Source organism: Symphalangus syndactylus, chromosome X, assembly GCF_028878055.3.
Source record: "Symphalangus syndactylus isolate Jambi chromosome X, NHGRI_mSymSyn1-v2.1_pri, whole genome shotgun sequence".
NCBI classification, from domain to species: Eukaryota; Metazoa; Chordata; class Mammalia; order Primates; family Hylobatidae; genus Symphalangus; species Symphalangus syndactylus.
In genome coordinates, this window is record NC_072447.2 from 144,931,261 (window position 1) to 144,948,372 (window position 17,112).

At 44.8% G+C, this 17,112-nt stretch overlaps 1 protein-coding gene and 1 pseudogene across 2 annotated transcripts; both read right to left on the reverse strand.

The window, feature by feature from the left end:
* Window positions 1–3,342: 3,342 nt before the first annotated feature.
* On the reverse strand, window positions 3,343–7,398 carry LOC129475428 (melanoma-associated antigen C2-like; annotated as a pseudogene).
* Window positions 7,399–11,177: 3,779 nt separating this feature from the next.
* On the reverse strand, window positions 11,178–14,121 carry LOC129475723 (melanoma-associated antigen C2). 2 transcript variants are annotated; one of them, XM_055267994.2, is made up of 3 exons: window positions 13,935–14,121; window positions 13,184–13,277; window positions 11,178–12,875 (listed from the first exon to the last, which is right to left on the reverse strand). In XM_055267994.2, the coding sequence occupies exon 3, from the start codon at window positions 12,807–12,809 to the stop codon at window positions 11,688–11,690; it is 1,122 nt and encodes a 373-aa protein (XP_055123969.1). In that variant the 5' UTR covers window positions 12,810–12,875; window positions 13,184–13,277; window positions 13,935–14,121; the 3' UTR covers window positions 11,178–11,687. The 2 variants fall into 2 exon arrangements, with proteins under 2 accessions (XP_055123969.1, XP_055123967.1); XM_055267992.2 differs by having other exon boundaries at window positions 14,017–14,045.
* Between the last annotated feature and the right edge of the window lie 2,991 nt (window positions 14,122–17,112).

Below are 17,112 nucleotides of genomic sequence, written 5' to 3' on the forward strand. Positions count from 1 at the left end.
GGAAGGATAGTTCATTACTGCTTTCTTTTTACATCAGAGCTAGCATGTCCGCCAAGGAACCCTTGTTCACATCATGGGTGGACTTCAGAATTTTATGGTAGTTTTGTTTTTTAGAAATTTGGCTTCTAGTAGTTGTTTATTTACAAAGTGATTGCTGTACTCTTTTCTAAACTACAAAGTTTACGGGGAAGCTTGGGTTTTGGATCACCTATGAAAATTCATTCATCTGTGTATGTGTTCAGTGGCCTGTTTTGAATAATATATCTTTTTAAAATCCTACTAATATCAAATATCAGGATGATTCCATCCCTAAAACCAGTATATTGTGTGGCAAATAAAATTCTACTCACGAGCTTATTTGGAAATGCTTTGAGAGTGTGTTGAAGATGCCCATGAAAGGTATTGAAACATCACTGTCCAAAATGCACATTTACATCAAAGAGCTATTCTTATCACAGAGGATCCAGGGTGAGGGGTGGAACAGTCAGGGAATGTCTGCAGAGAGTAGGAATGGCCTATGGCAGAGGAAGGGCAGGTGACTCCAGGCTATAGCCGTGGGAGCAGACCACAGCCTTCACAAGAAGAAGCCTTAGTGACAAGCTGATCAGCAGACCAGGTTCCAGAATTAGACAAGGGAGCACGCAGGGAAGGCCAAAAGGAGGGTCCTGTAATGTGAGAAAGAGCTGGGACTGAACACAACTGCTGACACCTGGACAGAGTCAGCTCTCAAGAAACCTAGGCCTCACAACAGGAGGACTTTAAGTAAAGAAAGGCAACAAGAAGTCCTGAATTGTATTTCACTCTCAGTGTCACCTTCCTTGTTTAGGCTTAACCTAATATCTTAGCCACAGGGTCATCTTTAGGTCACCTCAAAGATATTGAGAAGTGTGAAGAGAAATGACATAACAGGCAGAAGGCCTCCCTCAGGCTGGGGGGCAGTGGGAACAGTGTGGGCCTAGATGAATTCATACCAGGGATCAAGTACCAGCCCTATCACATTCTAGCCATATGATCCTGGGGAAATTATCAGGCACTATGAGCCTCAGGTTCTCCATGTGTAAAATGGGTTGGATAAGTCCTGTCTTGTAGATTTGCTGGAAGATATGGAATGTGAGTAAAGCATGTGGCATAGTTTCTGACATACATTGGAACTTGATAAATGGCAGCTGTTATCAAATATGATTATAACCCCAAAGGCTACCACTACATTTTTTGAAAACTTCAGCTCTTCTTTTTATTACGCAAAAATCTGGGAAAATATGTAGCTGAATACATCACGTAATAAGAACTCATCCAATAATTCAGCTTCACAAATAAAACTTAGTACATTGTCTTTCTGAAAGGATATATTGTATAATTTTGGTAAGGCCAGACTTCTGCAGCTGGAATGCAACAGAAAGATCATATTTTGAGTCAAGGACAAACTCCTTTTAACCTTCCCCATTGCTTGTCCATCCAATCCACTATTTTTATTTATGCATCACTAAAAATCTAGCCCTTGCTTAGAGTTGCCCGCATTACACTCAAAATAACCTAACTAAAAGTCCTGTCAATGGAATGGGCTCTGGCTCTCCCAGGCCTGGCAAATGAGGGTCAGCCTAGAGGCTTCTGAGCACCATATCTAGGAATTATCACCATATTTCTCAGGAAACCCTTGCAGATGATGGGTATCAATCACCTAGTCCTTGCACTGTGTTCAAGCTCACCAGTTACACAGCCACATAACACCTTCCATTACTTCCCCATGTGGATACTCCTCTCTGCTTCATCCTCCACCCAGAGGGAACTACACAAGTAGTTTTCCATTCCAGGCTTTTCTCTCACCTTCTGAGAGTCTGGGCCCTGCCACCACCCAGCTTCATGACAATCAGCCCCCACAGAATCACCTGCAGTTTCCTGAAGCCCCAAACTGCTTTAACGCAGTACCTTTTTACTTGAAGGCCCCATCTAAAGTCTCACGTCCCCACTGTTTAAACTCATTCTTTAGATCATAGAGAAAATCTTACCCTTCCTGATATGGCTTCTGAACCTAGACTATACCGTGTTATGGGTAGGAATAAACCTTGTTTTGATGGTATCCCCACTACTAACAGTGCTTTCCATAAGCAAATGCTGAAATAATGTTCAGCAGATAAAGGAGTCATTGATGCTTTTATTAAGATTAAATTCTGCTACTTTCTTGAATAAGCCAAACAAATCCAGATATATAGCATAGACTGGATTAAGACAATGTGGCACATATACACCATGGAATACTATGCAGCCATAAAAAGGATGAGTTCACGTCCTTTGTAGGGACATGGATGAAGCTGGAAAGCATCATTCTCAGCAAATGAACACATGAGCAGAAAACCAAACACCACATATTCTCACTCGTAAGTGAGAGTTGAACAATGAGAACACATGGACACAGGGAGAGGAACATCACACACCGGGGCCCGTCATGGGGTGGGAGGAGGGGGGAGGGATAGCAGTAGGAGATATACCTAATGTAAATGACGAGTTAATGGGTGCAGCACACCAACATGGCACATGTATACATATGTAACAAACCTGCACATTGTGCACATGTACCCTAGAACTTAAAGTATAATAAAAAAATTAATTTTCCATGGCACATGGATACATATGTAACAAACCTGCACATTGTGCACATGTACCCTAAAACTTAAAGTATAATAATAATAATAATAAATAAATAAAGGAACTTCCAACAAAAAAAATTAATTTTCAAGAACAACAGAATAAAGAGGATGAGGAATGTCAAACATTAACAATCCTTTATTTTGTTCCTCTATTTAAATACTGAGTTCTTTCATATTTCAAAGAAAATTCCAATCCAATGCCAACACCACATTCTACTGTTTCAGATCATAAGACAGAAGGTTTTCATTTTTTCCTTACAAACTATCAAATCCTGACTCTTAACTAGATAAACAGCAGTACATGTGTGACGATTTTCATGAACTAAGATTCTGAAGTGAATTAAGCCAACCAAAAGGGGAAGCATTTGAAAAATACTGCCCCCCCCCACACACACAAAATGTTAAATTCTAAGTCACTCATGTGAAACGGGGACACAAAGAACACTGTGGTCCCTCCAGCTCCACTCTCGCCCTCCCCTGATTAGAACCTCGACTGCCCTCTTCAAACACAGAGGGGGAATCAGCCTCAGACTTGACTCAGGACAGAAGTTGGTGGACATGATAATGGGGCTTGCACTGGCCGTGGAAGTAGCCTCATCTGTGGTGTCAATTACGGCCTGGTTTCTGCCTTCCACATCTTTCAAAGCATCCATGTACCAGGATAGAAAGGAACTAGCAACGGTACTGTATAGCTTGGCTAAAGCTCCAGGACTTTCCTCTTGCTGATTCCTGAATGGGCTCTTAGACCTCACAATAATTCATAATGTGGACGAGCATTGTAGGGCACCTCCCGGTACTCCAGGTACTTTCTCTGCACCCAATCTATAGTGAGGAGCTCCCTGGGTTCCCCATAAATGAAGGGCTCCCTCCAAGCATACACCCCTATCAAATTCAGCACTTCCCAAATGACCTCCACAGAGGCACAGCTGCCCTTTGTGAAGACCACACTCAGAATAAGAATTAGGAGGTGGTTCTTGGACATTCCCTGGCCATCACTCAGCCTCCCCTGGTCGCTGAGTTCTACTGTGTGTTTAAAGACACCGGAGTGGTTGTTGGTGTCCATCTCAGTCAGGGCAATGCCAAACATTAGTTCCATGAACTCATGAGCTTTCCCAAAGATCATAGGAAAGCAGTCCTTATACTTATTGATGACAGTCGTCAGCATCTCAGCCTTTGTGACAGGCTCCTTTATTTGATATTTGAGGAGAAGAAACTGCACCAACTCAGGCACCTTTTCATCCAGTGCATATGTGAGCAAGGATTCACTGTGTGACAAGGCATGCCATATAGGTGCATCCTCCACCTTTTGTCTGCTGGACTCCTCATCCAATGGGCCTCACAAAGAGGAGAAAGAGCAGGAGCTCAGAGGTCTCTGGGGAGGATCATGAAGAGGAATCCTGGGAGCACTCTGGGGAAGAATTGGAAACCCAGCAGCAGGCATGACCTCGTCCGCTGGAGCATCCAGAATCAGAGTAGAGAATGAGGAGGAGGAGGAGGAAGAGCAGGAGGGGAATAAAAAGTGGAAAGAAGAAGAGGAAATGGAGAAGGCTTCCTCCTCCTCCTCTTCTGTGGAATCCTGTGCATCTGTGAAGACCTATATCAGAATTGGGGTCTGGAAGTCTTGCTCAAAGTTGAGGCGGGAAAGGCTTGGGAAGAGAGGCGTGATGACTCTTGTTCAGAAGTAGCATCCTTTGAGCAGGGATGGGGAGGATGGGATCCCAGAGGCATGAGGCGGGGAGGGACAGTATGAGTGGCCTCAGCTGAGAAACTCACCCATGATGGCTCTGACAAAGGCCAACTTACAGCTCTTCTTCTCTTAAGGTGGTGCTCTAGGGCCTCACAGGTGTCCTGTCTTCATAAGGGGTTTGTTCCCTGGGAACCTGTAGGAGGATGTGAGAGAGCACCTCGGGGCACAGATGGCAGGCAAAGCCCCAGACTCAGAAACTGGGAGTAGGTGGGTAGTGCCGGGTGCTTCGTGGTGGGAGGTCACTGTCCTTCCACAGAGTTCTCTTCTCGTTGAGTGGCCAGCCCTGGGGTTCCTCCCTCTGCTTAACTGAAGCTGCCCTCCTCAGAGAAATCTTCCCCTCTGGCTGACTCCTAAAATGGAAGTCAGAAAGTTGTACATCTGGCATCCCTGATGTCCTCCAGAGCCGGCCACAGCCACAGGGACAGGGGAGGGGCACTACCATCCATGGGCATTCCCTTCCAACCTTCCTAGGGCCTGCGCCTGGACTCCTGAAACTGCCTGGGCTGCCTGCCTCTGGCCATCTGAGTCTTTCACCTCCGAATAAGCCCCTCCCATCCCTGAGACCTGCAAGGTGGAAGAGAGGGAGAATCACACCCATCCATAGTGTGACTGGGCCTCCCAGGGCCTGTACTCCCTCCCTCTTCTGTCCAGACAGCAACCTTTCTTCTAAAATCCATTCCAAATCCTTCCACTTTACTGCTGTGTGTGAAGTTAATATCAGCTCTCACCTAGCCTATGTCAAAGGCTTCTTTATTGTTGCTTCTTTTCTTATTCTTGTCCCAGAAAAACCCATCATCTGTTCAGCAGCCCAGGATCTTTTAAAAATCCAATTCATGATTATTTTTTAATATACACACTTCAGATTTAACTATGATGTGAAGTTATATGTGTTTTGGCAAATGCATTGAGTCCTACATCTACCTCCCAAGTATCATACTGACCAGTTCCATCACCCTCAAAGTCCCATGTGCATCTGGTTTGAGGTCAGTCACTACATTTCTCCACAGCTCCTAGTAACTATGCGCTCTTTTCAGTTCACATTGTTTTAACCTTCACAATTTGTCATATGAATAAGTCCATAAAATATTAGTTTAAAAGTGTGGCTGTATCATTTTTCATCACAACTAGCAAGGAGTTAGAATTCCCGTTGTTCCATATCCTCTCTTACATTTGGCATTTTAGATTGTCAGATTGTAGTCATTCAAATAAGTGTGCATTCCGATTTTTTTTTTTGTTTTTCGTTTGCATCTCCCTAATGACAAATGACGTTATATGCCTCTTTGCAGTGGGTGTATCTTCTTGGGTAAAATGTCTGTTCAAATCATTTGCATCTTTTAAAAAATGAATAGACTTCATTTTTAGAGCATTGTTAATCCAAAAATACAAAGAGAAAACCTCCTCAAAAGTACAGAGAATTCCTACATACCTACACCATCCTCCTGCCCTGCCCCATGTGTGCGCACACACACACACGCGCACGCACACACACACACACACACACAGTGTCTCCTATTATTTACATCTTGTATTATTATGGCAGGTTTGCTACAGTTGATTTGACCTCCATTGATGCCTCATTATTAAGTAAAGTCCACAGTTTACATCAGGACTCACTCAACACTGGGGATGCTACACGTTTTGATACGTGTGTAATGGCAAGTATTCATGATTCCAGTATCATACAGAATTGTTTCACCATCCTAAATCTCCTGTGTACTCCACCTATTTATCAATCCCCATGTCCCATCCCCAACCCATCAGCCCGTGGAAACTACTGATATTTTTAATGTATTCATAGTTGCCCGTTCAACAATATTGTATGACTGGAATCATACATTACGTCGCCTTTTTAGCTATTCTTTCACTTAGCAACATGCATTCATGGATTCCTCCAGGTCTATCTCACTAACAGCGCCTGAAAGTTCCTGTTGCTCAACATGCATGTCAACATTTGATGTTTCAGTGTTTGGGAATTCAGCCATTCTCCTGGGCGTAGAGTGCTAACTCCTAGGTGCTTTAATTTGCAATTCTTTAATGTCATATGACATTGAACAGTTTTCTTATACATGCTTATTTTCCATTCCTATATAGTTATTCTTTGGTGGGGTGCCTGTTGAGATTTCTTTTCCCATTTTAAATTGGGTTTCTGTTTTCTTGTGATTGGGTTTTCAGAGTTTTGTGCATATTAAAATACTATCTTTTATCAGATACATGTATCACAGAATACTTATCCCTTTCTCTTGCTTGTCTTTTCATTATCTTAGCAGTATCTTTTCACAGTGGAAGTATTTAATTTTATTAGAGTCAATTTTTTCTCCTTATCTTAGATTGCTGGTATTTTTAGTGTTTCATCTGAAAAATTCCTCATCACATCCAAGGTCACCTAGTGTTTGCACCCATAAGTTTGACCAACATTTAACATTGTGATAAAATGCTTGTAAAAATGGATCATTTCCCCATGGACAAATGTGTGAGGAAATTAACTGGTGAAACATTTTGGGAAAAAGCCCTCAACATTATAAAAAAATACAAAATATTCATACCCTGTTCACACTCACTCAGTTTCCACATTAATATGCATTCCTTATAAGTAATTATATGCATTTATCCCAGAATTTATGCTTAAATATGCTGATTGTATTTATTATAGCCACAAAAGAGAAACACATGTGTGTTCACGAGGAGATTTGTTCAGTGTGTTAATGCAAGAAATAAATGAGAATTCTAGGGAGTAGGTCCAAAAGTAAGATAGATGTATATGTGCTGTGAGGCAAAGATTTTGGATCCATTTGAATAAGTGAGTATATTGGTTTGTTAGGCCTGCCATAGCAAAGTACCTCAACCTGGATGACATAAACAGCAGACATTTATTGTCTCATAGTTTTGGAGTCTGGTAGTCAAAGAGCAAGGCGTTCACAAGGTTGGTTCCTGCTGAGGGCTGTGAGGGAAGGATGTTTTCCGGGCCTCTCTCCTTGCCTTGTAGATGGCTGTCTTCAATCCATGCATGCTCACACTGTCATCCCTCTACTCATATCTCTATGTCCAAATTTCTCCTCTTAATAATGACTCCTGTGATATTTAATTAGGGCCAGCATTAATAACCTCATTTTAACTTGATTGCCTCTGAAATAATCCTATCTCCAAATAATGCCACATCTTAATATAAACGGAATTTAACCTATGATAGTGCAAAGGTAACTCACATACCTATATGTATATCATTACCCATGTATAGTTATATTTATAGGCACACATATATAAATATATATGTAATATCTGTGTGTGCGTGTTTCTGTATTACCACATCTGTCATTTAAAATCTTGAAATCAGCTTCTAAAATTTACACACCACGTTGTTAATTGTGGGAACTTCTGAATAAGAGCTGAATCGAGAATCTTTACAAAGGGAAGAAATGTGGTTTCTGTGTATTTTTATAATTTTTTGCAACAATAATATATGCAGTATTTATTTGTGAGAAAAGCATTAAAGTAAGCCTAAGAAAAAGAAGAGTAGCAGTGCAGTAGTCAGATAAAGTAACAGTAAGCTGATGAAATGAAAAAATTTCCTGAAATTTACATGGCTTAACACGTTTAAATTCTGATTATAGTTGACAGCGTGTTATGGGCTGAGTTCCGCCTCTCCCTCCAAAGGCATATATCCAAGTCTTAACCCCCAGTACCTCAGAATGTCACTGTATTTGGAGACAGAGCCTTTAAAGAGGTAATTAAGTTAAAATGAGGTCTTATTATTAGGGTCTTATTCAATATTACTGGTAGGTGTCCTCATAAGAAGAGGAGATTAGGATACAGACACACAGACCAAGGGACAACCATGTAAAAATTCAGTGAGAAAGTGGCCATCTGCAAGTCAAGGAGAGGCCACAGAAGAAATCAACTGGCAAAAATCTTGTTCTTGGATTTTTAGCCTCCAGAAATGTGAGAAAATACATGGGTATTGTTTAAGTCACCCAGTCTGTGGTATGCTGTTATGGTATAATAATACACAGTGAGTCTTGGCTCTCACATTACCCAGGTATCCTAGCTGCTTTCAACTTGTAGCTTTACATCATAACAGATGTTAACTGCTGAAAAGAAACGAAAGCATTGGAATGATGCACTGGCTTCTGTCTAACTGCAAATGAACCAACCAGGAAGACAAGTTAGACAAGGAGGAGATTGGCAATTGTAATGTCTCACATAAGCCATTATGGTGCGCAATTAAAAGCACCTATTATAATTTATGACAGTAAGTCTTTTAATTTCTTGGAATTGTTTACGAGAAAGCCAGCATTGCCTTGAAATCTTCTGGTTTTTATTGCACCTACTAGGTGATTGGCAGTTTCAAAGAAAGCATTACAACAATAGGTTTTAAAACAATTCTGTAAGTCTTGGCAAGGAGGGTCAACCTTATCCTCTCAGCACTTTACTGCACCGTCCTTTTTATAACAATTTCTTTAGGCTGAGAATCCTCTCATGCCTTTTGGTGTATATCCTTCCCTGAGAGCCTCTGCTCCCCTTCATATAACTGAACATTCTTGAACAACTGCACATGTGCCTGTGGCACACTGCAAACCAGGATTTTCCTGTGCGGCAGGTACGCAGACAAAGGACAACGGAAAGATGGTCAGCCATTGTTTTCTTTGCTCATCAGAGCTAGCTAAGGAACCCTTGTCACCTCCTAGGCAGTATTCAGGATTTTGTTATTTTTCTATTTTTCAGAAATTCAACTCCTTGTCATTTATTTACAAAGTGATTCCCACAGTCTCATCTCATATACCAAGTTTATGAAGGAAGCTTTGGTTTTTGACCACCTAGTATAGCTCATTCATCTGTGTATCTCTTCAGTGGCCTGTTTCAAACAATGTTACTACAAATATCATATACTAAAATCCTAATACAAATATCAAATATTAGGATGATCTCAAAAACTCTCTTACCCTAGGATTACATCCCTAGAACCAGTATGTTATATGGCAAATCAGATTCTACTCACCACCCTATGTGGGAGTATTTTGAGAGTGTTTGAGGATGCCCAGGATGGATATGTAATTGTCACTATCCAAACTGAAAATTTACATCGAATTGCTTTTATCACACAGGAGCCGGTGGGGAGGGATGGATCAGTCAGGGAACTTCTGCAGGGATGGTGAGGCGTTTATGTGAGGGGAAGGACTGCGATTCTGGGCTGTTACACTGGAAGCGGGGCACAGCCTTCACAGAGAGATTGTAGGGACGAGCTGGTCAGCAGGACAGGTTCCAGAGTTGCTGGAGAGAGCACACAGGAGCGATCAGAAGGAGGGTGCCGTAAAGTGGGAAAGTGCTGAGGCTGGACAGAACTGCTGGCACCTGGACAGAGTCAGCTCTCAAGAAACCTAGGGCTCAGAATAGGAGCAGGTAAACTAAGCCCACAATGATCCGCAAATTGTATTTATTCTCATTGTCACCATTCTTCTCCCAGCCTACCTGAATACCTTGGACACAGGGTTCATCTTTATGTCATCTGAGAGATGATAACAAGTGTGCAGAGAAGTAGCTTAAAACGCAAAGGCCTTCCTCAGGCTGGGAAGAGAGGGACAGTATGAGTCAAGATGAATTCAGAGCAAGGCTCAAGTGCCAGCACTGTCACTTTCTAGCCATGTGATCTTACTGAATTTATCAAGGACTGTGAGCCTCAGGTTCTTCATCTGTAAAAGGGGTTTCATAAGCCCTGCCTTGTAGAATTGCTGGATGTTTATAATGTGAGTAAAACACCTGGCACAGTGCCAAGCATATACTGGAATTTTAACAAATGGCAGTTATCAATATGATTATAACCCCAAGGCTACCACTGTCTTTTATGAAAAATTTCACTCTTGTTTTATGATCCAAAACATCTCAGAGCATATTTAGCTGAATACGTCATGGAGTACCAACTCAACCAAAAATCTGGCTTCATAAATAAAACTCAGTACATTTTCTTTCCAAAATGATATATTGTATAATTTGGGTAGGTAGAGAATCCCCCAAGTGGAATGCAACTCAATGATCCCGGAATTTGAGTCAAGGACCAACTCCTTTTCACCTTCCCCAGTGCTCGTCGATCCAAAGCACTATTTTTATGTATCCTCCACTAAAAATCTAGCCCTTGCTTGGAGTTGCCCACATTAGATTCAAAATAACCTAATTCAATGGCCTTTCCATGGAGTGGGCTCAGGCTCTCCCATGCCAGATCAGTGAGGGCCAGCCTAGAGGCTTCTGGGAACCACTTCAAGGAATTATCACCACATTTCTCAGGAAACTCTTGCAGATGATGGGTATCAATCACCTAGTCCTTGCACTGTGTTCAAGCTCACCAGTTACAGAGCCACAGGACACCTTCCATGACTTCCCCAGGTGGAGACTCCCCTCTGCTTCATCCTCCGCCCAGAAGCAACTGCTCAGAGCAGTTTTCCATTCCAGGCTCTTCCCTCACCCTCTGAGAGTCTGGTCCCTGCCACCACCCAGCTTCGTTAACTACCAGCTCCCAGAGAAGCAACTGCAGTTTTCCAAAGCCCCAAGCTGCCTTATCTCAAGACCTTTATACTTGAAGGCTTGCATCTGGAGTCTCACCTCCCCAGCCCCTTTTTAACTTGTTCTTTAGATTGTAGAGAACATCTTACCACCTTCTTAATATGGCTTCTACTCCTAGACTCTACTGTTTTATGAGTAGAGATAAGTCATGCTTTTATTAGTATCCCCAATACTAACAGTGACTTCCACAAGCAAATACTAAAAGAATGTTCAGCAAATAAAGGAGTCAGTGGGGCTTTCTTTTATTAATATTTAATTTCTGCTACTTTCTTCAACGAGCTAAGCAAAGCCAGGTATATATCTTTAATTTTCAAGAACAAAAGAATAAGCAGGACAAGGAAATGAAACTACTGACCATCCTTCAATTTTGTTCCACTATTTAACTGCTGAGTTATCGCACATTGTAAAAAAAAAAATGTCTATTACAATACCACACTACCCTGTTACAGATCACAAAATAAAGAAGAAGGTATTTCCATTTTTTAACAAAATATCAAACTGTTACTCTTAAACCAGATAAACAGCAATACATGTGCGACTAATATTCATAAATTAACACTCTGAAGCTAACCTGCTATTCAAAGGAAAAGCATTTAGAAAGTACTGAAAAACAGGTAAATCTCTACATCACTCACACAGGACAGAAATGCAAAGAACACTACGTTCCTCGAGCCCCACCTGGCCCTCCACTACCTAGAACCTAAACTGCCCTGTTCAAACACAAAGGGAAGAAACTATCCTAGACTTCACTCAGAAAAGGAGACGTTGCTGGACATGACACTGAGGCTTTCACTGGCCATGACAGCAGCATCATCTGGGGTATCAATTATGGCCTGGGCTCTCTCTTCCACATCTTTCAAAGCATCCTTGTACCAGGATGGAAAGGAACTAGGGACAGTGTTGTTCAGCTTGGCTAAAAACTCTAGTACTTTTCTCTTGATGCTTTCTGAATGGGCTCTCGGACCCCACAGGAATTCATAACGTGGAGGAGAACTGTGGGGCACCTCCCGATACTCCAGGTAATGTTCCTGCACCCAAACTTTAGTGAGGAGCTCCCTAGGCTCCCCATAGACGAAGTGCTCCCTCCCAGCATATACCCCTACTGCATTCAGCACTTCCCAGATGGCCTCCTCAGAGGCACAGTTGCCCTTTATGAAGATCACACTCAGAATAATAATCAGGAGGCTGTTCTCGGGCATGCCCTCGTCATCACTACCCTCATCAGTGAGGCCTACTGTGTTTGCAAACACACAGAAGTGGTCAGGGCCCACTTCTATCAGGGCAAGGCCAAAAAGAAGCTCCATGAACTCACGGGCTCTCTGGAGTATCACAGGAAAGTAGTCTTTGTACTTGATGACAATCATCAGCATCTCTGCCTCTGTTACAGGCTCCTCTGCTTCGTATCTGAGGAGCAGGAACTCCACTAACTCGGCCACCTTTTCATCTAGTGTATCTGTGAAAGAGGACTCACTGTCTGGCAGGCCCTGACAAGTGCTTGTATCCTCCTCTTTCTGGCTGCTAGACTCCTCACTGAATGGGCTCCATGAAAAAGAGGAGCAGCGGGAGCTCAGAGGACTCTGGGAAGGACCCTGTGGAGGACTCTGAGGAGGACTACTGGGAATGCTCTCGGAAAGACTTGGTATCACACCAGATGGCACCTCCTCCTCCTCAGGACCAAGATTCAGAGAAGAGGATGGGGAGAAGGAAGAGTGGGAATATACTAAGTAGAAAGTGGAAGAGGAAATGGAGGAGGCTTCCTCCTCTTCCTCATCTGTGGGATACTGTGCATCTACCCAGTCCTCTAACTCAACTGAGGTCGGGGAGTCGTTGTCAGCGTTGCGGAATGGAACGCCTGGAACGGGAGGCATAATGACTTCTTCAGGAGCAGCAGGTAAACGTGTCAACAGGGATATGGATGATGAGATCCAACGGGCCTGTGGAAGAGAGTGACAGTGTGAGTGGCCTCAGCTGAGAAACTCACCCATGATGGCTCTGACAAAGGCCACCTTACAGCTCTTCTTCTCTTAAGGTGGTGCTCTAGGGCCTCACAGGTCTCCTGTCTTCCTAGGGAGTTTGTCTGCTGGGAACCTGTAGGAGGATGTGGGAACACACCTCAGGGCACAGCTGGCAGGCAGAGCCTGAGACCCCAGGAATGACAATAGGTGGGTAGGGCCGGGTGCTGTGGGGTCTCCTCTGTTTGTGGGGGTGGGGCCCTTGGTACACAGCCAGGGTGTGCACTCACCTTGACTCCTAGCACTGCCTGGGCCTCCTCTGCTGTGCTGACTTTAGGATGTGTGCCTCACACCCAGTTCGTCACCACCTGGTTCCTGGAGCACCTGCAAGAGGAAGTGAGGGGGCCCCTGAGGCTAAAGACTGCAAGTAGAGTCTTGGGCCTGCCAGGGCTGACAGCTGGGGCTGGCCAGAATCCCAGAGCCTCGTAGTTCTGGACTGCATGGCCCCCTCAGAATTTAATTAGCAATTTCACGGCTTCTCAGAGAGGGCCGAGCCCCCATCACTCTGCTGGCCTAAGGCAAAACCTCAGAGCAACCTCCACATCCCTGAGAGCAGTAGGAGGTAGGGCGGTGGCAGCCACCTCCCAGCACTCTACCATGGAGGCAGTGGGGGTAGCCTCACGTCCGTTCTGATGCACATGTGACTCCTCCTCAGTCTTCAGTCTTATCCCCAGCACGGCCTGGGAATCTTCCCTCTGCCAACCAGAGGCAGCTCCCCGTGCTGACTTGCCATGGGACCCTCAGACCAAGGCCTCCCCCTCCCCTACGCCCCTCACCCAGAAACAAGATGGCTGCCACCCCACCTGAGCTGACTGGGGAGCTCTACGAGGGCTGATTCTTGAGGAGCAGGGGGGGAATCTCTGGGAATCTGTCCTCTGAGGTGGGGGTTCCCCCAGCCCTCCTCAGTGTCTTCCTATTTATTCCCTAGAGGGCCAGCACCTCCTCCCTTCTTCTGGGGCCATTTCCCTGTCTGGGACCTACCAGTTCCACGGCAGCACAGTGCAGGCCGGGGTTTCTTCTCTCTATGGTAGGAGGTCCCTCAGTTCTTCCTCAGGGCCCTCACCTTGAGGACTGGCCAGGTCTAAGACTCTTCCGCCTGCTGACTTGATTCGAGCCTCCGCACAAATGCCTCCGATCCGTCAGATTTCCAAGATGGCCGTCGGAAAGCACATCCGGGAACCCTGACGTGGTTGTCCGGGGCTGACGGCAGCGTCAACGTGGGGCGGGGCCTCCTCTCTGAGGAGGAACCACCCCCCACCTCTCCGCTTTTTTTCCATCCCTTCCTTCCCACCTCCCGGCTGCCCTCCACCCCTTCCTGCTCACTCCCTAAGCCTTGCGGACCTCTTCACTCCCACCTCCCCAGTCCTTGACACCCCACCCTCCTTTTTCCAGGGGTGCAGCAGGGAGTGGCTTGGTGCAGTCTGCGCCTCCCTTCCGTGTTGGGAGGTCACCTTCCTTCCACATCTCTCTTGTTTTTTGGCCAGTTCTGGGACTTCTCTCTCCGCTTAACTGAAGCTGCCCTCCTCAGAGACAACCTCCCCTTCTGCTGACTCCCAAAATGGAAGTCAGAAAATTGTACATCTGGGGATCCTGATGGGGTCCTCCAGAGCTGGCAGCAGGCACAGGGACAGGGGCGGGGCACCACCAGTCATGGGTGTTCCCTTCCAGCCTTCCTGAGAGGCTGTGCCTGGACTCCTGATACTGCCTGGGATGCCTGACCCTGTGCATCTGAGTCTTTCACCTCCGAATAAGCCCCTCCCATCCCTGAGACCTGCAAGGTGAAAGAGAGGTAGAATCACATCCATCCACAGTGGGATAGGGCCTCCTAGCCCTAAGGCAGGCCTCCACTGCCCTCTGAAATGGGGTGGGAATGCCCGTCTGTCTTTCTCAAGGTATTACTTCTAAAAGAGCCTGTACTCCTTCCTTCTCCTGTCCAGACAGCAACATTTGTTCCTTCAACCTCTAAATGCCATTCCTAGTTTTTCCACTTTACTGCTGTGAGTGAAGTTAATATCATCTCTCCCATAGCCTGTGTTAAAGGCTTCCTTATTGTTGCTTCTTGTCCTATTCTAGTGCCTGAAAAAAACCACTGTCTTTTCAGCTGCCCATGACCCTTTAAAAAACCAATACGTGATTAAAGTTTTAAATACACACATCAGATTTAACTAGAATGTGAAGTTATATGTATTTTGGAAAATGCATGGACTCCCATATCTACCAACCAAGTATCATACTGCCTGAAATTCCACCTGCCTAAAATTCTCCCGTGCATCCCTTTTCAGGTGAATCACCGCACTTCTACAAAGCTCCTAGCAACTGTCTTCTGTTTTCAGTTTCTATAGTTTTAACTTTTCCAATTTGTCATATGATTAGCTTCATAAAATACTGACTTAAAAGTGTGCCTGTACTATTTTTTATTACAACTAGCAAGGAATGGGAATTTCTGTTATTCTATATCCTCTCTTACATTTAGTATTTTAGATTTTCAGGTTTTAGCCATTCTCATAAGCATGTATTGGAACCTTCTTTGGTTTTTGTTTGCCTCTTCTTAATGACATATGACATTGGTCATCTTTTTATATGCTTTTTTTCCGTTTGCTATATTCCCTTTTGTAAAGTGTCTATTCAAATCATTTGCATTGTTTTATAGATGAATAAACTTCATTTTTAGAGCATTGCTAATCCAAAAATACAAAGAGAAAACTTCATCAGAATTAGAGTTCCTACATATCTACACCACCCGCCCTGCCCTGCTTGCTGCACACACACACACAAAGTCTATCTTTTTATTTACATTTTGTATTATTATGACATGTTTGCTACAACTGATGGAACTGTATTGATACCTCATTCTTAAGTCCATGGTTTACATCAGGACTCACTCTTAAAGCTGGGGATACTATAAATTTTGATAAGGGTGTAATGGCAAGTATTCGTCATTGTATTGTCCCACAGAATTGTTTCACCATCTTAGAGCTCCTGTGTGTTCCACCTAATTAATCAATCCCCCTTGCCCCAACCCCAGCCCTCAGCCCCTGGAAACCAGTAACATTTTTAGTGTATTCATCATTGCCTGTTCCAGAATGTGGTATGCTGGGAAGCCTTTTTAGATTTTCTTCTTTCATTTAGCAATATGCTTTCATGATTCCTCCAGGTCTATCCCACTAACAACGACTGAAAGTTCCTGTTGGTCAACATGCATGTCAACATTTGATGTTTCAGTGTTTTAGATGTCAGCCATTCTCCTGGGTGTAGAGCGCTATACACCCAGCATCGGGGAAGGGGGCCTCCTCTCTGCAGAGGATCCACCCCCACCTCTCCACCTCTTTCCACCCTTTCCTACTCTCCTCTCCACCTCCATCCACTTTTTCTTGCCCACCTCCCTACTCCATTCCACCCATTACTGTTCAACTTCCGCCCCCTTCTACCGGTTCCTGTCCATCTCCCCACTCCCTCCCACCCTTTCCTACCCACCTCCCTACCCATTCCACCCATTATGCCTCGCCTCTTCACCCCCTTCCACTCATTCCTGCCCACTTCCCCAACCCCTTCCACTTCTTCCTATCCACCTCCATGTGGCTGGCCCACTTCTTCCTGCCCACTTCCCTGCCTCCTTCCAGCCCTTCCTGCTTACCTTATGGTCCCCCTCCACCTTTTCCTTGTCACGCCCCAGCCCACCTCTTTCTTCCCACCTCTCTGCTCTCTCTTGGTCACCTCCTTTCTCCAGGTGTTACAGCAGGTTTTGACTGGGCGTGGTCTGGGCCTCCCCTCCATGTTGGGAGGTCACTGTCCTTCCACAGAATTCTCTTCTTGTTGAGTGGCCAGTCCTGGGGTTCCTCTCTCCGCTTAACTGAAACTGCCCTCCTCAGAGAAAACTTCCCCTCCGGCAGACTCCCAAAATGGAAGTTAGAAAGTTGTACGTCTGGGGACCCTGATGGGATCCTCCAGAGCTGGCAGCAGGCATGGGGACAGGGGAGGGGCACTACCAGCCATGGGCATTCCCTTCCAGCCTTCCTGAAACTGCCTGGGCTCCCTGCCCCTGTGCATCTGAGTCTTTCACCTCCGAATAAGCCCCTCCCATCCCTGAGACCAGCAAGATAGAAGAAAGGGAGAATCACATCCATCCACAATGGGATAGGGCCTCCAAAGCCCATGGCAG